Below are 24,105 nucleotides of genomic sequence, written 5' to 3' on the forward strand. Positions count from 1 at the left end.
GAAAGCCGCAGCTCCATGAAGAGGTTTGCGCTTTATATTTACGAAAATACATTTTTAGGCTAGCAATTGTAGCGCAAATTCTGTTCTCACAATCTTCTTGTAATTTGCCACAAAGTTCACTCTTAGGTGGTTTATGAAAGAAAAAAAATGTCGTATTGATTTGAGCTCCCCCTTGTGTTTAATTGTAGGACATATTTTTGTCTACAGCCACTAATGCAAATATTATTTTATTGTAAGTACAGTTTTACATTTATGACCCCAACAAAAATATAAGAAGAATTCTCACATCACAGAGGCAACCTGGGAATATTTTGAGATTTCTGTACAAAAGCATAGATTTTTAATGAATTTTTAACTTTTTACCAGTTTTTCTGTATAGTTGGACAACAACGTAATTAATTTTTGTTAGAAAGTTTTTTTTAGGTATACAGTAAATATAAGCCATTTACAACATTCCACATGTACCTATGGTGATCTGAGATTTTTCTCCTAATTTTAGAAAGTAGCACTATTTTTTTATGAATATTTGAATTTTTGTTGTGACCTTTATAGTTATATTTCCCAATTTTTCTTCAAAAAAGCTTTGAGTCTACTGATTTAAAAACAACATCATATTATTCCGCATCTTAACACTGCCATGTGAGAATATTTTGGTAATTTTATGATGATTTATGTATTTTTCATGATTTTTTAAAACATTTGGTCAGTAAGTCACAAAATGAAACTCGTAGTTTTTGTTGAAAATCTTTTAAATCTAAAGACATTATCAAGTATTTATGTTATTTGTAATATTCTGTTGATGTATAGATCATTGTTTGATAATCTCACTCATTAAATCTTCACGTTCTTTAATAAGGAAACAGTGGAATTCCATTGTAATCACGGTTGAGAAGTCAGCCATGCCTCTGAAAGATATGTGTATAGGCTTTGCAGGTTTAATGACGTATCCCGAGTGTTACTTTCGTTGCGCCGGTTGAAGTGAGCTGACGGGACGCCGGCGGGAGAACGTGTTTTTGGGGCGGGACCGCGTGAGGACTGGCGAAGTTGAGGGCGGGGCGGGTGGGCGACTGGCGCTGGGGGCTTGGAACCCGTTGATAACTGCTTGCAGTTCTAGTTATTCATTATTCTTCTCCGCTAAAACTATATGGGCGCAAGAGCCTGAAATTGCCAGGGAAAATCTGACATGGCAGTCTGATAGAAAATCCTGACCGCTACTCAGATTCGAAAATTTGGACCCCGCGTCACCTAGGTGGCGCTATTGCGGAGGTCAACACGTTTCCACTACTAGCTCCCAAACCATAGGTCCTACAGTCAAAAACTTTATATGTACATGATCCTTGGATAATTCTGCACGTAGTTTGTATTGGCCACGCCCATTTCCGCCTAACTAGATTTTTTGCTAGATCGCAAAAAACGCAAAACTTACTTTTAATCACCTATTCGTCATTTTTCGTCAAATCAACTTCAAACTTCGTACATGTGATCTATGGACTAAGGTAAGTTGTTGTGGTGAAGAAAAATGCAGAAATATTGAAAATTGGGCTAATGACACCATGTCAAAATCAGTGCGCTAGCTAGCACATGTGGTAATTGATGATATCTTGACCATTTCTCAAGATAAATTGATGAGACTCTAGAACCTTATGAAGTATGAGCGGTAAGCCCTACCTACCCCATTTTGTTTGGATTCACCAATAGGGGGCGCTAAAGAGTCAAAAAGTTTGTTTCAGCTAAACGGCTTGATGGATTTCCACAGAACTTGGCATATATGTTAATCATCGGACCCTTAAGCTATATTTTGAAAATGATTAAAAAGTGGGCGTGGCTTATAGGCTTTAAAAATTTACGCCCTTTTACTCATGAAAAATACATATTCTATACAGAAAATTACAATTCATATCAGTCATAGTGACATCTACAATCACAGAAATTTTTTTGAATTTTGTCCAATAGGTGGCGCTGTGGTACCCCAAAAATATTTTTGGCATGGTTCTCCCCATTTCTTTCGTAAAAAAACAAATGATCTCATCCAGTGTGTTCATTGAGTCAGTCAAATTTAGATGAGTATTTTAAAAAATGTTTTAAACTTATGCAAATTAGTAGAAATTTGCATAGTAAGTCCAACGTACTTTCGTTAACTCCTCCCGGCCGTCAAACCCAATCACATCACAACTTTGCCTGACAAGAGAGGAGGAGCGGCTGACCAAAAGATGTGAAGGGATTTTGGATAATTTGCTTATTTTTTTTAATATGATTTTTTAAAATAATTTTTTGGGAATGAAAAAGTTTTTTTAGCGTAACTTCAAAAGACTTTGACATTTTTCAAAGCTGTTCATAACAATCATACCTAAGGTCAATTCAAGTGTATGTCCTGGTTTTCACCTTGATTAAACAATAGGGGGCGCTATAACTGGGAAGAAATTATATTGCTGAACCAGCTAAATGGATCTGCACGAAACTTAGTGGTTGTCATCACTATAGAGTCTTAAGACTACATTATCAATATGGTAATGATTGATCAAAGTGGGCGTGGTTTATGATCATTTAAAATTTCAAATTTGAAAAATTTCCTAAAAATCACAATTTGCATGTAAGAGGCTAAGATTTCCAGATTGTGTTAACTGGATAGGCTAGAGCTTATGTCACGAAAGCCGCAGCTCCATGAAGAGGTTTGCGCTTTATATTTACGAAAATACATTTTTAGGCTAGCAATTGTAGCGCAAATTCTGTTCTCACAATCTTCTTGTAATTTGCCACAAAGTTCACTCTTAGGTGGTTTATGAAAGAAAAAAAATGTCGTATTGATTTGAGCTCCCCCTTGTGTTTAATTGTAGGACATATTTTTGTCTACAGCCACTAATGCAAATATTATTTTATTGTAAGTACAGTTTTACATTTATGACCCCAACAAAAATATAAGAAGAATTCTCACATCACAGAGGCAACCTGGGAATATTTTGAGATTTCTGTACAAAAGCATAGATTTTTAATGAATTTTTAACTTTTTACCAGTTTTTCTGTATAGTTGGACAACAACGTAATTAATTTTTGTTAGAAAGTTTTTTTTAGGTATACAGTAAATATAAGCCATTTACAACATTCCACATGTACCTATGGTGATCTGAGATTTTTCTCCTAATTTTAGAAAGTAGCACTATTTTTTTATGAATATTTGAATTTTTGTTGTGACCTTTATAGTTATATTTCCCAATTTTTCTTCAAAAAAGCTTTGAGTCTACTTATTTAAAAACAACATCATATTATTCCGCATGTTAACACTGCCATGTGAGAATATTTTGGTAATTTTAGGATGATTTATGTATTTTTCATGATTTTTTAAAACATTTGGTCAGTAAGTCACAAAATAAAACTCGTAGTTTTTGTTGAAAATCTTTTAAATCTAAAGACATTATCAAGTATTTATGTTATTTGTAATATTCTGTTGATGTATATATCATTGTTTGATAATCTCACTCATTAAATCTTCACGTTCTTTAATAAGGAAACAGTGGAATTCCATTGTAATCACGGTTGAGAAGTCAGCCATGCCTCTGAAAGATATGTGTATAGGCCCATCAGGTTTAATGACGTATCCTGAGTGTTACTTTCATTGCGCCGGTTGAAGTGAGCTGACAGGACGCCGGCGGGAGAACGTGTTTTTGGGGCGGGACCGCGTGAGGACTGGCGAAGTTGAGGGCGGGGCGGGTGGGCGACTGGCGCTGGGGGCTTGGAACCCGTTGATAACTGCTTGCAGTTCTAGTTTAATTTAAATCTGCCACCGCTATTGGCTGAGAAGTATGCTATGATGTAAACTGGTACATTATGATGTCACAATGCTGTCGTGAGCCTGAGTGTGTGTGTATTTGTTAGCGGCTCCGCCCTCTCGGTCTGCCAGGCAACAGCATGTGTTGCATTTTTCAAACATGAAGTGGGAGTGGAGTTAGACTCTGGTAGGGGTTGACTTGCTCTTTAAAATCCTCCTTTCATACAATATTCTTATAGTGTTCGATTTTGAATGTGGGGTTTTCATCATCGTCATCATCATCATCATCATCATCATCATCATCATCATCATCATCATCATAATTATAACAAATAAAGAATAGAAATATCTGGCTTTGCATGTTTTGAGTTTATCTCAGATAGTACGTCCACCTATTAAGTTGAATTACTGAATAAAAAGATCTTTTGCACCATATTCTAATGTTTGAAGTTTCACTTGTGTTATAAAATGAAGCTGCATGTAAAAAACACAACAGGAACTGTGTTCTTCATTTTTTTAAACAATACAATACAAAACAGTATTACAGTTTCCAGACACAGTGGTTTCCATGGTTACAGGATGAGTTTAGGAAAAGAAACAAAACAGCTTGAAGCTGAACAGTACAACAAAAACAAAGAGAACGATTATCTGATGCTTAAATCAGTCCAGCAGCAAAACTCATCAACCATCACTGATTCTGTCCATGAATTTGTTGTACAGTTTAATAACATATGAAATAATACAAGACGAGGAGATTCTTTTTTAAATCCAGCTTCAGCTCGTGAAGTTAAAAAAAAAAAGAAGAAGAAAAGCGATGGGGTATTTCAGGGTGAGCAACATAAATTTTTCATTTTCGTGTTTTACTGGATTTAGGTCAGCTTCTCTTTGAAATCCAAACATTTCTCTTGAGGAAATGGAGCAAATTTCTTGTCTAAATGAGGTGGAGTTCAGACACAGCTTTGGGCGTTTTAGTCCAACAGGGGGCAGCAGAGCAACACTGTTGGAGAGTCACACAGGAGACAGTGCTTACAAACAGCAGACTCAAATCCTAAGTTAAATGTTTATTTCCCATTAAAGTCCAGTTCTGCTTGGACTCATTGCAATTTTCCTCCAACAGCTGCCTGAAGGGACTCAGAGTTAGCACGCAGCCATTTGTCATCTCTGTTTCAACCTTCCAGGTGCGTCTGAACTTCTTTTCCTGCCTGGTTTAGTTTCAGTGACCTTTGTGCAAGGTCTTCAGTACAGTAACATTTTCCTGCACGTGCTTGCTGAGAACACACAGAAGTCCTTCACCTGCTGCTGAGCAAACCTCCCCTCTGATGCTCACAAAGCCAAAAATAGGCAGCAGAAGTGAAACCTTCTGTACGGTAATGTCCTTCATGATTTCCCTACCAGAGTGAGCAGCCACGTTTTAATCTATGGCATAGTTACACTCTTAAAATCTGATTTGTAACTGAATACACATTAACTACAGTAGAATTCCACCTAAATGTACTATAAACAACAACAAGGATTTCAAAGTCAACGATTACAAAATATAATATTACATCTTATACAGTTTACATCCTGTCTGTACAACTTTGGTGATAAATGCACCTCAACAGCTGTTCAGTCTATAAATGTGTACAAATTATTCAGAGTAAGAAGTAAAGACTGTACATGCATTCAAATTTACAGTTTTTTCTTTTCTTTTCAGCTCAAGAGGGTAAGACAGCTGTACAATTCATACCGAACAATGAAAAATGTTTGTACAAAATGTGTCCGTGGGATTCTGTCACCGCACAGTTATGCACTTGGTTCCCATTGTAGCTTATTTGATTGAATCACATGCTTGCGTAACTTCTCTGTGGTAGATCAGGTGGTGCTCCGTGGTCAAATTGGCAGTGATGCAGAGAGCGGTACCTCGGTGCTTTATTCACCTCGACTCCATCAGTTATATATCTTTTTGAGCAGAGCTTTTAAGACTGTACATGAGGTTGAATATGCATTAAATGAATCAAATTACCCAAAGATACTGGAAATTGGCAAGTCCTTGGCAATCAGTGAGTTGGAGTTTTGTTTTCATCAGTTTGGAGACATGAAGTCTTTTCTAGGCGAGGAGAACTGAAGAGAGGACATGACGTCGAGTTGATTGGTCCTTTAACAGTCTATTCAAAATGTTGATACTTAATTCAGTTTTATTGCACCATGATGTGTACACAACAAATACCAGTAGAAATATTTCAAAGCAACACCAGTTTGCATGCACACAGTAGAATTTCAATAACAAAATCTTGTTTTGATTGAAAGAAATTATTATAAAATATCAAATTTTATGTTATCTAAGCACAGGAAACGTCGTGTCTTAGTTTGTGGCCGGTTGAAAACAGTACTAGGCGATCAAATCCACCTGGAGTTGTGAGCGATCAGATCATTTTCATGTTAAACTTGCGTGCTCCTCCCTGGCCTCCACTAGTCGTGGGTCCGTCCACCTTTCTGAACGAATACTCCACAGAGAAGTTGTTCTTGTGCTGTCCTCTCCCTCGACTCCACACAAACAGCAGGATGAAACAGAACAGGACCACACCCAGAAACATGATGCAGCCCATCGCCGTGGATATGAGGATGGTTTTCAGGTCAAGCGTGAACTTCAAGAAAACTCTGGTGTCATTGAGATTTGTGTCATTAAGGTCCCCGACATAATAGGTGCGATTGGCCATGAGGGCTGCATCGAGAGGAAGCCCGCTTACTGTCAGTGTAGCAAAATATGTGTCGTTTCCACCGGCGTTGCTGGCTATGCAGATGTACGTTCCACTGTCTGTCACCTGGGCGTAACGGATTTCCAGTGTGCCCTCTGCCAGCACGGTAAGTCGGCCGCTACTCTTTGTGGTGATTCGACGGCGCTGTGGAGAAATCCAGAAAATCACAGGGGTTGGTTCGCCTTCTGCTTTGCAGATGAAGGACACCACCTGGCCTTCTCGGGCAGAAATCTGCTGCAGCTTCCTGTTGTGGATTTTGGGCTTCTGACAGGTAAAGTGATCGAAAAGAGCCGAGTCGGTAAAAGCATTGAGGGCCCGTCCTTGAACTTCAACAGGAGTCAAACACACAGGAGGGGCGTTGTCAAAGTTAAGTGTCTTCTTGCGCTGAAGGATCCAGAGTAAGCGGCAGTCGCAGGCCAGAGGGTTTTCATCCAAACGTAGAGTCTCCAGAGTGATGACAGACTGAAAGGCTCCATCCTCCAGGGTCACCAGGCTGTTAGTGGAAAGATTAAGAAGACGGATTTGCCTGAGACCGCCAAGTGCAAACGCCTGCACTACAGCCAGGTTAGTGTTGACGAGATGCAGCTCCTTGAGCCTGATGAGATCCCGCAGAGCCCAGGACTCCAGCACAGAGATGGGGTTGTAGGAGAGGTTCAGGGAGGTGAGGTGAGTCAGACTGCGGAGGGCAGAGGTGGGGACAGAGGTGATGTTGGTGTGTGTGATGGACAACCAGGACAAGTTCAGACCCTGCAAGCTGTGGGGGGAGATGTACTCCAGAAAGGGCCAGTGATCAATTTCCAGACCCCTCAGGTTTCCCAGCTTTCGGAAGTTCTGGTCCTCTAAGGCGAATATACTGAGGTAGCGGAGCCGCAGAGTTACGAGGTTGTGCAGGTAAGACAAAGACTGGCTGGACACTGAAGTGAGGTTGCACCTCTCAATCGTCAGCTCCTTCAGTCCCACTAGACCTAGAAAGGCCTTGTTTGATATGTAAACCAGATCATTATCTCCAACCTCCAAATTCCTCAGACTCTTCAGATCTTGGAAAGTAAAATCCAAAAGAATCACAATCTTATTAGCACTAAGGTCCAGTGAAGTTAAGTTGGAGAGACGTGAGAAAGCCCCCATGGGGACCAGCTTCAGCTGGTTGCCCCTCAGTGAAAGTGACTGCAAGTTCTGAAGACTAGCAAAAGCGCTGGGCTCCAGGACACTGATCATGTTATCACTCAGGTCCAGCTTTTCCAGACGTGGATACGGAAGCAGATCGCCACGCTCTATCCAGCGGAGTTTATTCCCACCTAGATCCAATATCTTGGAGTCAGGTGGGATTCCATCTGGCAGCGCGGACAGACGTTTACCATTACAGGACACCGTCTTAAGCTTGGCAATGCACTCACAACGCTGGGGGCATCCTTGGCTTTGGATGGATGACACTGTGATCATGAGCAGCAAGAACAGGAACGGCAGGAGCCAGCACACATCCTGGCCCAGGCTGACCCCCATCGCCCCAGTTTCTGCCTCTTCTTTTGTCTCCGGTCTGGAGTTCAATCACTGGGCCTGGCACCTGAGGAAAGAGAGAGGAAAGAGGGGAGAGGGAGAGAAAAATACGATGGTAAGACAAATTATTCAGACTCAATTGCTTTTTAGCAATCAACCAAGCACTCTGAACAAGGATAATTGCAATTTCAAACTAGTAGATCCAACAGAGCAGTGAAATTAAAGCAGGAGCTCAGAGACAAATCAACGAGTCTGCTTCACATTCACTGTACAAATACCAACTGTGCCTCGATGAAATATCTCCCTCCAGTCCACAAAACCTGAACAGGTCTCTGATGTTTATATCTGACTGATGCTAATACAAGGACTGTATGTGAGAAAAGGTTTCAGAGCCCATTGTAACATCGTGCAAAATGTCTAAAAATGCAGGAAAACATGAAACAGTGTTGTGTTTTCAAGCAGTGCTGCTCTTTGGAAAAATGAGATGTTTGCAGACTAAAATTCCTATCGATGAAATACAAAAGACTATAAAGTACACTGAGACACTGGTGCCCCATGAGCAAATACACGAGAAGGTCACTCACCACAGCAGAACACAATAATTCAGCCCATCCAGCCTCTGAGGCATGCAGCTTATCATGAAAGGAGCATGCTTAGCACGACCTGCCAGTGGGTTTCATATAACTCTCTCTCTCTCTCTCTCTCTCTCTCTCTCTCTCTCTCTCTCTCTCTCTCTCTCTCTCTCTCTTTCTCTCTCTCACACACACACACACACACACACACACACACACACACACACACACACACACACACACACACACACACACACATGCACAGTGGCTGTCTCCTTTCCAAAGCCTCAGCCTGCTGATGGATGACAACGGCATAGCAGTAACCTCCTCATAAACCCATCATGAAAAGCCAACTAACAGGATGGAGAGCAACTCTCGGATTATGATAGACTAACTGAGTGAGGGTCATGGATGCATTTGTTCGTAAAAAACACCACTACTAGTCTATCATCACTTACTAATTCACACTAGAAGCACCTTTACCCCCTTGTGCCCAAAGGATGACTTCTGCTGAAAATTGTTAACAAATGCTACTTAAATATTCCTTAATAGTTGCAATTGTTTCAAAGACATGGTACATGTTAATATGTGTTACCTGCAACTACCACTAATGATTTACTACCCCCCCCCCCCCCCCCCCCGCAGATGCATTTTTTTATTGGAATTTAAAACTTACCACTCAAAACAATAACAACCTTCTGATTAAACATATGAAATATGTGTGGCAGCCAGCCCACGCTTATGGAGAGCATGCGAACTCTGTGCAGAGAAGAAAAACCAGACACCAGTAACCGTCTTGCAATGGGGCAACAGTGCTGCCTGCTGCACCATCATGGTTCAGATACTGTATGTTACTAGTTTAATGTAACATTCATTTTTGCAAAGATCCATTTATAAGTTCTCTTTTTGCTTCTCTGATATGAACTCCAAAGGCTGGAAAGATCAGGAAGTATTGCAGGTGTTTAACGTTGTCATGGTTACACCTGTGCCTCCTTCCAGTACTCCTCTCATGCTTCAAATGCACCTCTCCTGGTTTTCATAACAAGCTGCATAATGTAGCTGTCCAGACCTTCTCAGTGGGGTTTCTGCTCTCACCCCCCCCCCCCCCCCACCCCCCACCCCCACACACACACACACAGATGCTGCTGATTTAGTCTCAGCTCATATGTTGCCTAGTAACAATATTAAGACATCCGTTAAATTTGTCACATGCGAATGGTTTCCCATCTTCTGGTTTCATCCTAAGATGAAAGAGGATGGTTGTCAATCAAAACTTTTCATCAGCATCATTTATAGACGCCTCCTGCAGCATTAGACGAGTGGTCATTTAGCCTTTTCTTTTTTCAGTTGCCAGGCAACATTTTCTCATTTAGAGCGTGCTGTCTGAGAAATGTTCCTGTATGACGTGATGTTGTTTTGTAGGTGCCTTAAATATGTGCCCCAAAGAAACAATAAAAACCCAAAAAAAATTTAACGCATTTATTTTGTTTTCTTACATTTTAATTTTTCAGGATTTTTGCAGAACATCATGACTTACAGGAAAGTTATGGTTGTTCCTGATAATGTGATCACCATCTTATTAAAGGGATTGTTTTGGGGCGTTTGAAGTGTGTTTACGTGTACATGTTATAAATAATCACTAGGGTTCTCATCATGAAACAGCTTTTGTCTGAAAGGACTGATGAGCTAACAGCTAGTAAAAGCACAGCTCAGACTTCTCAGATGACACTAACAGAATTATATAAAGCATTACATCTTTCAAAGGGAGCCCTACAATCTTCAATATGTATTTGATTTTTATTTATGTCTTTGTTTTTAGTCTTAATTTTTATTTGGTCCTTTTAAAATGTTTTGTTGCATTTTATTGTAAATGTTTTAAAAATCTGTTTATAATTTTCATTGTTCTTGTGAAACGCCTCGTGATATTTATATTGAAAGGGCCATATAAAAACTCTTTTTCTTCTTGTCCTGCTTCTCGTGGTTAATAGTAGTGATAGTGGTTGGGATGCTGAAGCACACAGAGTGTCTTGTGAGCATTGTGATGACTAAACAGAAAGAAATGAATTGTGGGGATGAGGGGATTGTATGAATTAACAATAATTTAGCAGCTGCATCACTGTGCAGTCATATGTTATTCACTTCTTAAAAATGCTCCAATCTATTCAGTTTTACACTTTCATGTCAGATCCCTTTGTTTACCTTGACATTGTGACAAATTTTGCATTAGAAGATTAATTTACTTGTGAGGAGTAAATATCACATCACCAGTGGCAACAAAATGTAGCACTTCATAACTCATTTGAAAGGTGTGAAGCACCTGTTTAATCAATACATTTGCAGTGGCCTCTAGTAGGAATGAACACCTTGTAAGTCGTACTCAGGCGCAAAAAAAAAAAAAAAAAAAAGTCCCGATCCACCAGTTTCAGTAACTAGCAGACTGCCAGATCAGAGGAGAGCTTCAGATGGTGGGATTTGGAGTCTTATTTCATGATGTTTGGACATCTTGCCTCGGATTGGATAACAGCAATACAACTCTACCACTGACTCCATCTGCTTTGCGACGTTTTATCTCCACTAATAACACAATCCTGGAGGAGTTCTGCTGTGTGGTGGAGTTGTTAATGCTAAAAGTTAGCTTCTACTAGCAGAGACGTTGTCTGCTGTCCCCTGGATGCTAAACCAACAACAGCCTTCAACCATTGTTAGTCAAAATGGGTGAGTCCATGAATGTTAAGTGACAGTGTGATATAGATCTGCCTGGCTTTTGAAATCCTTGAGTTTCACAGTTTATTTTCTATCAGAAGCTAACAGAAGAGATAGGTGTAGGAGACTATTTTCATGTTCAGCCTGCATGAAAAACTTAGAGTGACTCGTTGAAATAGGAAAAAATAATCAAAACATATTGTTTTCAGTGACCCACACCATTATGATTTTAAAAATTGAAGCTGTTTTATGCTGGCAGTGATTTTCTTTGGAGTTAAAAACTGGATGGCTTAATCAGAAAAACATCATGTGGGTTCAGTTTTCTTTGAACATCGTCGTCTCCTAAATTTAACTGCAGTTCATGAGTGATACAAAAATACATGTGAAAATACCAGAAAATCCTGTTTGGTTCTAGCAATGTGAACATAGCCCTCATATCAGAAGGTCTTTTTTCTATTTCAGTTTTATTCTTTGTTTTGTTCACCTCACGACACATATAGATGCACCATGAACGCATTTATCTACTGTGATTTTCAGATCAAAGTGGAGAAACGCAGGAATTATCTGTGATTTGTAGAACAGTAAAGTCACAGCCTACATCAGTTTGCTGCAGATTGATTGCCAACTCACACCGCATTGTGTCGGAGTTCTCTGCTTCTGAACTAAATGTTTCAGACAGCTAGACTGAGCGCTGTTAGAGTGGAAGACAGGCTGCAAGTGCAAATCAAAGAGAAGCCTCCTCCTGTTCTGTCTTGACCTGTGGTGCCTGAATCAGCAGATCAAACCCTACAAACTGCACAAACCTTCTTTTGCCTTAAAGGACACAACTCCAGTGGCTGGCGGCTGGCGTTTTGGTGAACTAAGGCTGAAAGATTTATCTCCAGAGACAAAGTGTAAAAGAACAGCAAGAGCCAAAGTAGCACTAGACATGAACATTTCAGGAAGGAACTCAATTGCACATTAGGATTTTTCTGCATACTCAAAAAAGTCACATTACAATATTTAGTGCACATCTGTCTGATAGCATGGCATCAACTGTGAGCGGTGTTTAGTCAGGAGCAGGAGAAAACAGCTGGGAATATGATGCTGTAAAACTTTCATAGAGGAGGCTTTGGTGGAAAGAGTCAATGCCTTTTACTTTCATGACCCGTCACAGAAAGAAAATAACTGCTCGACAGATCAGGGCAGATGATGCAAACAGATCGGCCGATTGTTGCTTTTAGCAACACTCTCTTTGTTGTTTCCTGACTTTTTGTTCTGAATTATTCTTTAGATTTGAGTCACAAGGCCATTGTTGCACAACAAACCCACATTTTATTCAAGTGTGGAAGTAACTTTGATTAGCTCTGCTAATAACACATGTCATAATCAAACGTTTTATTTTAGAGGTGTTGTGTCTCCAACTGACTAGATGCAAATGTGCATTTTCCCCCTCTCTGTAGCTTTTTAGGTTCCAGGTTTACCTATTAGAACTTAATCACTTTTATGGTTAATTGAGCGACAAACCCCAAAATGAGGTTATTTAAGATCTTTTTCTGTGAGCCTGTTAGCATCCATCTAACATGGCCTCCAATGCACCGACCACCTTTGTTTAGCATGCTGAAGGGCGCAGATGTCACTGACATGAACTCTATAGCTACTGATCACTTCCATGTCAGTGTTGGCTAAAGCACAATCATGAACTTCCCATCTGGTCAGAAATAATCCTTCTTCTATCAGTTTGGCTGATTTCCATTTGTTTAGTAAAGCCGGGCGTACACTGTGCGACTTTTTCACTTTTTTGAGCCGATTTTCCACTCGTGCGAGAATCCACGACATCGGGGCGAGTTTTGCGCCGAGCGGTCGTGTAGTGTACAGGTGGTCACGAGAGGCGATTAAAACCACGTGACCAGCTGCCGATCAGCAGTCGTGAGGTCGCACGGACTTCTGGCGTGTTTAATACTTTGCTCATCCCTCTTGAGGGTATTGCACTGTTGAAGCGGCGCTGCGAGCAGCTGAAACCCAAAAAGTATCAGAACCGCTCACGGCACATGCGCAATCCTGCATCAACACCGCTGGCCCGCTATTTCCCTAATAACACACGTTGTTCGTTTTAATTTCTACACGTTTTTTTACTCACAAAGATTGTCAAGAAAGCGTGTTTGTCGTGTTCATGTCAAATTAAACTGATCACAAAACACAGATTTACTTTCTTTATTTTGTTTTCCTCATCCAACCCCCATAAATCCCTGTGTGTCCTCCTGCAGCACTCCCGAAGGACAACAGGTGAAACAAGACAAAAAAGTCTGACGTGTTGAGTAAAAACTGCTATTTTTAGCATATTTTTAGGGCCAACGTGTTGCTACCAGACGTACAGTGTGAGCAGTCAGGTCGCATCCGAGAACTGGGTCGTGCAGTGTGAGCGCATGACTCGTGAGATCTGCTCTGCGAGGAAGTCGTACAGTTTGAGCTGAAGCTGAGTGCTACGAGTGAAAAAGTCGCGCAGTGTACGCCCGGCTTTAGTTTCACAGCAGCAAATATAAAAGTAAATTAACAAAGCTTCATGCATTCTTATGAAAAAAATCTGTATCAAGTTTTTTTTTTTTTTGTAAATTTCAGTTTGATGTTTTATTTGGTTTTGATGATCTTATGTGTTGGTCTATTCCCTATTGTCTTGTTGTATTTATTACATTTATGAAGCACTTTGAGTCACGTCTATGTTTGAAAAATACCATAGAAATAAAGTTGAGTTTGTTTGAATTAGCCCTGCAGCTCGATGCAGATCCCTTTGAGGCTCGCCATTAATGCAGTACCAATTTCTAATCCAGCAAATTAAAAACACTTCTGCAGTTAAAATTGGTTCTCAGTGCTGACAAGACTAAACAAATGTTGTTTTCAAAGTCTAAAAAACTCTCTAAGTATGCCCTCAGTGGCCACTCTTGAGGGAAATATCACATACACATACAAATACATATTCAAATACATACAAATACTTTGGTGTCTGGATCGATGACTCCCTCTCCTTCAAGCCCCATATAGATGATCTTGTGGAGAAACTCAAACTCAGACTGGGTTTCTTTTTTGAAAAGAACTTTGTTTTTCTTTTGAGGCAACAAAATGACAAGTTACTGCAACATTTCTGTCTATTCTGGATTAGGGAGACCTTTTGTATATGAAAGCCTCAGCACTGTGTCTTGGTAAGATTGATGTGGTTCATCGTGCCTCGCTGACATTTATTAATAACTGTAGATCACTGACCCATCATTGTGAATTGTATTCTCGAGTGGGATGGCCTTCTTGTCCACCAGGAGGTTGGGACATTGGTACACATTCTTTTATAAGGCCATGCTTGGATTACTACCCACCAACATCTGTAACTTAATCTCAAGAAGTGTAACTAACGATTGATGGTCACTTTGTGTTCCGTTTGCTCGCACCGAACTGGGCAAAAGTGCTTTCGTTCATCTGCTCCTTCTGCATGGAACAGGCTGCCAGAAAGCTGGAATTTAACCGAGTTTATCTCCTTGAATACATTTAAAACCAGACTAAGAACCCTTGAGACGGATTCCCTGTGTTGTAACTGCCTTCGGTAATTATACATAACATGTATGTGTAACAGAAATTTTTTTAACTGTAACTTTTGCTTCCTCTTGGCCAGGATTCCCTTGAAAATGTAGTTTTTAATCTCAGTGGGACCTTCCTGGTTAAATAAAGAATAAATAAATAAAACGAAAAACGTATCAGTTCCCCTGTTTATTTATTGATTCCATTTTTATCCCTGTTAGATGAAAATTTATCCTGTTTACTAATTATCAAAACATTCTAAATACTTCTGACAGTGTTGCTCCCCTGATGCGACATGGAAAGTGCCTCTCATCATAATTGAATCTGATAAATCCAATAAAGTCTTAAATTGGCTCAAGTGGGCTCTTTGACCAAAAAAAGAAAAGGAACAAACACCAGACAGCCTTCGCTGAACTGAATTGAACAGATTTTTTGCTTTCCTACATAATTCAGGATGTACCCAAAGTTTCAGATAAACACACGCTTGTAAAACGGTAAACGTTTTGACTGACACCCCATTTCTCTGCAGCTAAAGTGTGAGAGGGTCCTCCACCGTCTCTTCAGCACAGAGTAGACGATGTGCAATTGTTGAGCTCTTTGACTGCAGCCAATAAACCATCCATACACTGCAGAAGTGGGTAAGAGATGGATGGAGAGCAGAAGTGTGGCTTTTAAGCTTGAAGGGCCAAATGCTGATTTAGACCCTGATATGGGTTGAGAAGCACACTACGTTTGATAGTACGACTACGTTTACATGCAGCCAATATCCGGGTTATGATCGGGTTAAGGTCGGTATTCGGGTTTCTGAGTTGATCAGAATAACCCGTTTACAAGCACAAATAGAAAGAGTTACCTCTAACTTGCATAACCCGATTTAAATGCGGACGTTGGGGTAGCGTGAGGACGTATGGACTACATCCAGACGCAATATGCGTCATTTCCGGTTCTTCTTGTTCCGGTATCCGTGAAAACAACAACATGTTTCCCAGTTCAGAAGAGATAGCGACCGCGTTTGTTTACTCTGAAAGTGTGGTGCTGTGCTGCGACTCGCCATGTTGCTCCCAACTTGTTGTTTACTTCCGGTGTTCTGGCGCATACAAGACGTCTCGCTACTCAAAAGAACAAGATTCCTTGCGAACAGAGCATGCGCAGAACACACGCTTTGATGGGGATATCCCGATATGCGTTTACACGACCAAACATTCGGGTTAGAAAAGGGTTACCCCAGGTGTAGTAACCCGGTTTTTAAAAACCCGGTTATGAGCATATGAGGGTTTTTGGCGGTGTTTACATGGACCTGCGGAACCGGGTTATTGTGAATATTCAGGTTTTAAAAGGGTTACTGGCTGCATGTAAACGCACTAGTGGAGTAGTGGTCAGTAGAAGGGTCAGTGAGATGCTTTACCAGTTTTATACCATTTGCTCTCAGTTTTCTAAAATACAATTTTTGGTGCTACTTTTAAATTCATCCATCCATATGTCCATTCATCGACCGTGAGGTGATTGTATTGCCTGAATGAGAATGAGTTGCAGCAGAACAGAAAATAAGGCTGCCAGACAGATGACGGGGCTTTCTGTGTGGGATGCGGCTGACAAATGAGCAGGAAGCTTGTTGTGGAGTGTGTAGGTGTAGCCAGGAAAGAAAATCTCACAGTCTGAGGTACAACATCCACAAAAGCTTCTCACATGGCTGCTCTCGTGTGTGTGTGTGTGTGTGTGTGTGTGTGTGTGTGTGTGTGTGTGTGTGTGTGTGTGTGTGTGTGTGTGTGTGTGTGTGTGTGTGTGTGTGTGTGTGTGTGTGTGTGTGTGTGTTGCAGCTTCCCCAGAGGTAACACATTAGTCATTTACGCTGAGGGAAGCCATTGTCAGTGTCCACAGGGGAACCTCGAGCCCGTGGCAACGCATTTTTCCAGACAGCACAAACATACGCACAGGCCATTACACACACTCACACACACTCACATGGAAAAAGGAAAAAGCCTGAGGATATGAGTGACTGGGATGCTTGTTCCCTTTTATGTCCTTTCCACCTTGCGGTGTAGTGATGGATCGTCGTTCCGGGGAGGTCATGCCACCCACCGCTGGCAAGGACAACTTGTCACTGAGCGAATAAAGAAGAGCTGTTAGACCGCTGTTGAACAAAAATGTTCTGGATGAAATTCTCCACATTGATACTTGACTCAACAAGATGTAAATAGATTTGTATGAGCCAAAAGTCTCATTATTTTTAGTTATTCCACTGCTTTATAAATCTGCTGCAGTTGCCTAATGAGGAATGTTAATAATTTCCACACAATTCCTCCTGAATGCAGATCCATATGGGAATGAAACAAGGGGAGCTTCTTAAATAGCATTTAGGTTTGATGTGGGAGGTAAAACACCGAAGCCAAAGGACACGTCGGGGTGATTAAAAAGTGTCTTGCCAAGTGTTGTGAATCTTTAATGAGAGAACTGTTTCATGGCTTACAGTGAAAAGGCTTCAACAAACAGGAGATGCATAATTGATGAAGTTTTGCTACGCAGACATGACCCACTGCAGAGTTTGACCTTACCAAGAGCAGCAATACCCCATAATATTGTTTAGGGTTGTTTATATGGATGAAAAGAACGTGGATAAGGTTCTACTGAACCTATAACAACCTATAACAACTAGTAAAAAATAATTAAAAACGAACATACATATTTACATATTTAGATTTACTGTAAAAATAATGCCCATGAAAAAGATATTTGTACATATCACACATCAGATGTATGAACACAGGAAACATTATTTATTTATTTATTATTTTTATTAGACTAATGGGGTTTAACATGATCAAATTAGCTAAAGAACAAGTAAAGGGGACATGTCAAGCATAATTCCCTTTTTGCATCATGTTGTGCTGCCATCTGGCTCTCTACTGCCTCAAGAAACACTCCAAACATGAAAAAAAAGAGTCTATCCATTTTCTGTCAATGTTTGGTTTTAGGAATTCCATCCATCCATCCATCCATCCATCCATTGATTTTCATCAGCTTATCCAGAGTCGGGTTGTGGGGAAAGTAGCCTAAGTCGAGAAGTCCAGACTTCCCTCTCCCACTTGGGCCAGCTCCTCCGGGGAAATCCCAAAGCATTTCCTGGCCAGGTGAGAGACATAGTCCCTCCATCGTGTCCTGGGTCTACCTTTAGGTCTCCTCCCGGTTGGACGTGCCCAGAAAACCTCATCAGGGAGGCGTCCAGGAGGCATCCTGACCAGATGCCCAAGCCACCTCAACTGGCTCCTCTCGATGTGGAGGAGCAGTGAATCTACTCCGAGCCCCTCCTGGTTGACCGAGCCTCTCACCCTATCTCTAAGGGAGAGCCCAGCCGCCCTTCAGAAAAAACTCATTTCGGCCGCTTATATCCGCGATCTTGTTCTATCGGTCACTACCCAAAGCTCATGACCATAGGTGAGGGTAGGAACGTAGATCGACCGGTAAATCGAGAGATTCGCCTTCTAACTAAGCTCTCTCTTCACCACGACAGACCGGTACAACGTCCACATCACTGCAGATGCAGCACCAATCTGTCTATCAATCTCACACTCCAGTTTTCCCTCACTCGTGAACAAGACCCCGAGATACTTAAACTCCTCCACTTGGGACAGGACCTCATCCCTGACCCGGAGAAGGTATTCTACCCTTTTCCGAATCAAGACCATGGTCTCAGATTTAGAGAAGCTGATTCTCATCCCAGCTGCTTCACACTCGGCTGCAAACCGCTCCAGCAAAAGCTGAAGATCACGTTCTGATGAAACCAACAGGACCCCATCATCTGCAAAAAGCAGAGACCTGATCCTCAGGCCACCAAAACAGATGCCCTCCACACCTTGGCTGTGCCTAGAAATCCTGTCCAAAAAGGTTATGAACAGAATTGGTGACAACGGGCAGCCTTGGCCGAGTCCAACTCTCACTGGGAACAAGGTTTTAGGAATTATGTGCCTAAAACAAATTGTTTCAAAACGTCCCTGTATGTGATGTCACAAACAGGAAAAGTAGAATAGAACCACCTCTCTCAGCCGCTGCTGGAGGAGCAGAGGCAATACTCCGAGCCCCTCCTGGATGTCAGAGCTTCTCAGCCTATAGTAGCCTGAGTAGAGGAGGGGTGTGCATCTAAGGAGTGGTGTAAAACTCAGACACATAAAATCTGCCTCTGAGAAGGAAACAGATGTAGTCACCTAGCTGAAGAGAATTGAATGCATGAACTGAGAGGCGACGCCTGCAGCACAACTATGCTCTTGTCACTCAGCTGATTCCGAGACACTGATTGTGTGTAAGCACACACTAATGAGTACTGTGCTGCTCATTTTGAAGTAACTGAATCAAAAGATGAAGCTCCTCTGAAGATAAAGCATCCTGGAGTCAAATGTGAGGCCATCTGTCCGACAGCAGAAGCTCTTCCAAAATTTGGTCACGCAACAGAGCTCTGATCCGAATCACAGCAACAAATCTACCGCAGACTCGGTGTAAAAGGGAATAAACAAGTCAAAATCCAGATCTCTACTTGACTGAAAGGGTTGTTGAGGCACCATAACACCTTCAAACCTCAACAAACTGAAACAACTCTGTGATGAAGTGGTAGATAAATTACTTACTTTACAGTTAGTGTTAGTTATTAATGCTGCAGGTGCTTCTGCAAGCTTTTGATGCATCCAGGGTGTGTAAGCAGTGTGGCCAACTCATTTTCTGTACATGATTTGTCCCAGGGACAGACGTCTGAAACATGTATGGCAATTTTCTACATGGGATGTATTCAATGACTACATTGCAACCATCAAACTCAAATTGTCTGCAGTTTTTATCTGGTTGAATCTAACTAGCTGAGAGTTTAGCTTTCCTCACACTCTCCCTGTGCTCCTCTCGCAGCAGGCGGCACCCCACCCCGCCCATCTAGATAGCCCTACACCCTGCATGTGTGTTTTAGCATCCAGAGAGAAAGAACAGCAGGACAAAATAAACTAAACAGCCAGGGTAATGGAACAAGCTGTTAAAAACTGTGCTTTAGCTATGTATATTTATTCCCCAAGAGCACAAAACCACTGAATTCATGTCATATTTCAGATTTTACAACATGATCTGACCACTGAAAGCAGAGGGCTACTGGGAGGGACGAGTGCAATGATGCTGGGGAAGAGCACTAATAAATCAATGAACTAACAATAATACATTAAAGTTATAAAATGAAACTAATCCCAAAACTATGATTTCAGTGAGCTAACTCTACGGGTCCACCCTCAACATCAACCTGCAACAAAGCAACACTGGTCTTCCACCTGCATGGTTTAAATACAAGACACCCTGGACCCGTCACCATCTCATGACAAACAGAAAACCTCAACAGTGCATTCACGGACACATCTAGGGTCAATTTAGAATCCACCATTTATTTTAAACATTTGTTTCTGAGTTTTGGGAGGGAATGTGAGAATAAGTGTTCAAGAATTCCCTCCAAACATTATCGTCCGCTAATCCGGAGCCGGATTTCTTCTCCCCAGCCACTTGGGCCAGATCCTCCGGGAGAATCCCAAGGCATTCCCTGGCCAGCTCAGAGACATACCTCCTCCAGCATGTCCTGGTCCTTCCCTTGGGTCTCCTTCCGGTTGGACGTGCCCAGAAAACCTCACCAGGGACGTGTCCAGGAGTCATACTAATCAGATGCCCAAGCCACCTCAGCTGGCTCCTCTTGAGGGTGGAGCAGCAGGTCTACTCTGAGCCCCTCCCATATGACTGAGCTTCTCACCCTATCTCTAAGGGAGAGCCCAGACACCCTGCAGACAAAGCTCATTTCAGCCGCTTATGGCCACGATCTCATTCTTTCGGTCACTACTCAAAGCTCCTGACCATGGGTGAGGGTAGGAACATAGATCGACTGGCAAATACCACAAGAATTATAATTATTTTTATGTGCTGTTATTCTTGTAACTGTATTTACATGCAGCAAAAACTTGGTAGAAGCACTTTCATATTAATCATGTTGTTTTTACACCCTTGTGCACATTTAACTGTTATTTTTCCTAACCTTCATCTCACAAAAACAATTATTTCATTGCTTTCACCTGAATATTATAAATTCACCTTGAGGAACACATAAATAGTTGGAAACGTTTATAAACGACTATTTATATCATTGTTAAATTTGTTATTAATACTTATTCACGGCTGTTTTCACAGAACTACCGTTCCTGAAACCCATCAAATCGTCCCAGGCGGGCGGACCTGAAATGACTTTCTAACTCAGCATACTGACAAGATCTGTCATGACTTTTGTTTTTTATTAATCTGGACTGAGGCGTGTTCTCAACTGAAGGTCCAAATAAATATTGCGGTTCCTACACAAACACTCCTACACAATCTGAGCCCTCGGAGCGCAGTCAGTTTGAGTTAACAGAACGAGATCCGTGGCGCCGAAGAACACAGAGTCTGATGCCACACTCTGAGAGGCCATGGGCCATCACTGTAATGGAGGGTGAAGCGTCCTCCCACACACACACACACACACACACACACACACACACACACACACACACACACACACACACACACACACACACACACACACACACTGTCAAGGCATATAGAACAATCAACGGTGTTTTTACATCAACACGCTCTCATTAGCCATGTGCTGTAACAGTAATTTATTACTGTGCTCCATTAGTTTGGGCCTATTATCAGGGTGACAGGCTTGTTTATACTCTGCTTGTTTTGTACACAGCCTCATAAGATATGAAAGCTTAAAGTGAGCCAACTAATAATGATTAAAATCCCTCCTAGTCATAAAATGGCCTTTTCTAGAGATTTAATTAAGAAAATAATAATACATGGCTCCCTTTTAAAAGTCATGTCTTGGAATTCTTTCTAAAGCTTGTTTGATCTCATTTGTCTTTTTCATCACTAATATGAAGTCTACAGAATAAACAATAAATGTAAAAGATGGAGAAACACATTAAAACATTCACTGCATGGCAACTATTAGCTCAAGAAATTATGTTTTTGAGGTTGTTTTTTAAACTTCAGAACAAATCAATAGTTGGCTAATTGGACCGTTGTCAGAAAATATTCATCAATCATGTTGAATTTGACATTTTACACCTATTATAGTTTAAATAAATAAAAAATAAAAAACAACCCATATTTTTATTTCAATTGCCTGTTTTTGGTCACCGAACTAGACAAACTCTAACGGGTTTCATCGGGATGCCTGTGGAACATCTGCGTTTTACTTCTAGATTCACCAACATGGCAATCACGGAAGAGCGGATCGGTGACCCGTCCAGCCAGCGCTCCACCAGGACCAGCTGCCGTTGGTTGCTTGCCCAGTAAATTGTCAGCTTTTCTTTAAACCCCCGTTTGTCACTCAACCAGCAGCTCCCCTCCTCAAGCGCCGCTCCCCACCTCCCCTCCCCCCTCCCCCCTCCTCTCTGGCTAAATGCACAACTTCAGTGAGGATGAAAAGTGACATACCACTAGGAAACATAATTGGGGGGACTGGGACACTGGAAGAGAAGAGAAAGGCTTTAGTTGTAAATCTTGACAGTGTTTTGCAAGTTCTGTCGAAGGAACAAAATGAGTATTTGAAGAGGTCAACGTGTAGCTAATAGCTGGATTTCTGTTTTGGAAACTACCGACTGAATCCAGAATGTCACTTTGTGTTTCTCTGGAACATCTTTAGAGATGATGGCTGGTTGCCAGCTCCGCATCGAACGCTCAGTATGCATGGCACCTGTTCAACATATTACTGTACAACACACTCTCCCATTTCCATTATGCTGCTGTAATGGAGATGGGCCGAATGTGACTCTGAACTCAATTACTGCTTTCTTCTGATACTAATGAATTCAGGGAAAGATGTAATTTTCTATAAAGACAACTCATCGCGTAGCTTTACACCTGAAGGAATAATGTGTGTGTGTGGTTAGTAAATGTAGGTGATTTTTAAAAAAATCAGACAGATATGAAATTACCCTTCAAGAAATGGCCTTTTTATGAAGGTCAAAGGTTAATAGAAATGACCGGCTGTTAGCAGCACAGTTTAACCGTGACTCTAAGGCCCTGTCCACACGTAGCCGGGGATCTGCCAAAACGTAGATATTTTTCTACGTTTTGGCCTGTCATCCACACGAAAACGGAGTTTTTTTCACACGAAAACGGATCTTTTTAAAAACTCCGGCCAAAGTGAAGATCTGCGTTTTCTCCGTTTTGGGTGTCTGCGTGTGGACAGACAAAATCGGAGTTTTAAGATCCGCAACGTCACTTTCCGCGACAAAAAAATGCTGACATCACGTGTGCGACCTGTGTTTACACTAGCCGACAGCATGGATGCCCTCAGAGCTGCGCTCGCTTTATCAATTGTCCAAGCGCTTTTTGCTTTTTTGTTTTTGCAAGCGGAATTACTGCTCCTTGCGGAAGACCACAGACGAAGGACGAAGTTAAGAACGGGGGAAGTACTGCCGCCTACAGGTCTGGCATGTCCTTAACAACGTATTTATCCGGGTACGTGTGGACAGAGTTTTTTTTTAAAACGAGGTGGTGTGGATGCAAGTTTTTGGAGGGGCGGATATTCGTTTAAAAAAAAAAGGCTACGTGTGGACTAGGCCTTAAATTTAAGTCATGCTAATTCCCCATGGGTAGATTCTGGTACAGGAAAACAGGGTCAAAAGGTCAAGGAGCTTTCTGATAAGGCTGGTGTGTATCTCTGCTGTCATCTAATTCCTGCTTGTTAGGATCGTTGTTTCAACTCCGGCTGTTTTCCGTACCACCGGGCTCGACTTTTCGTCACTCTCCCATTTCCCATCATCTACGTAACGAACAGGCAGAAAGAAGGAAGATAGCGTCAAACGATTGCATGCCCATGTAAGGATTTATGTGTTCTTTCAGAATAACTGACAAATACTCGGAGAAAAATAAAATAAGGGGCACACCTCAACTACAAGTTTACAGAGAAATTATGGTTTTTTACAATATGGAAGAAAATGTAAGAAAAAACGTCAATTTCTCATCTTCTATTCAAAGCACAACAATTGATACTTCCTTTGTCTCCTCCTGGGAGGTTTGTGGAAGAATCTTCATGCAAAATCTGAAGGATGACCTAATCCTCAAATTCTGAAGGCTTTTTTCTACATTGGCCTCAGTTAAAACAATCCTGTCCTCTGTCTTCCTCTTCCACTTCCTGCTGCTAGTTCATCAGCTGAGCCAATTACCAGCAGTTATCTGGAGTCAACCACAGCTTCATCCTCAGCATCACGATGCACAATGAGAAACTGTACCAACA

General features: G+C 41.4%; 1 protein-coding gene across 1 annotated transcript in view; it reads right to left on the reverse strand.

Moving 5' to 3' along the window:
- Positions 1 to 4,262: 4,262 nt before the first annotated feature.
- Positions 4,263 to 24,105, reverse strand: part of lingo3a (leucine rich repeat and Ig domain containing 3a) — a 57,713-nt gene continuing 37,870 nt past the window's right edge. The window contains exon 3 of the mRNA XM_015974919.3: positions 4,263 to 8,062. Within this exon, the coding sequence (XP_015830405.3) occupies positions 6,169 to 8,001 (1,833 nt within the window). The 5' untranslated portion in view covers positions 8,002 to 8,062 and the 3' untranslated portion in view covers positions 4,263 to 6,168. The remainder of the gene's footprint in view (positions 8,063 to 24,105) is intronic.

This window comes from Nothobranchius furzeri, chromosome 8 (genome assembly GCF_043380555.1).
Source record: "Nothobranchius furzeri strain GRZ-AD chromosome 8, NfurGRZ-RIMD1, whole genome shotgun sequence".
Taxonomy (NCBI): domain Eukaryota; kingdom Metazoa; phylum Chordata; class Actinopteri; order Cyprinodontiformes; family Nothobranchiidae; genus Nothobranchius; species Nothobranchius furzeri.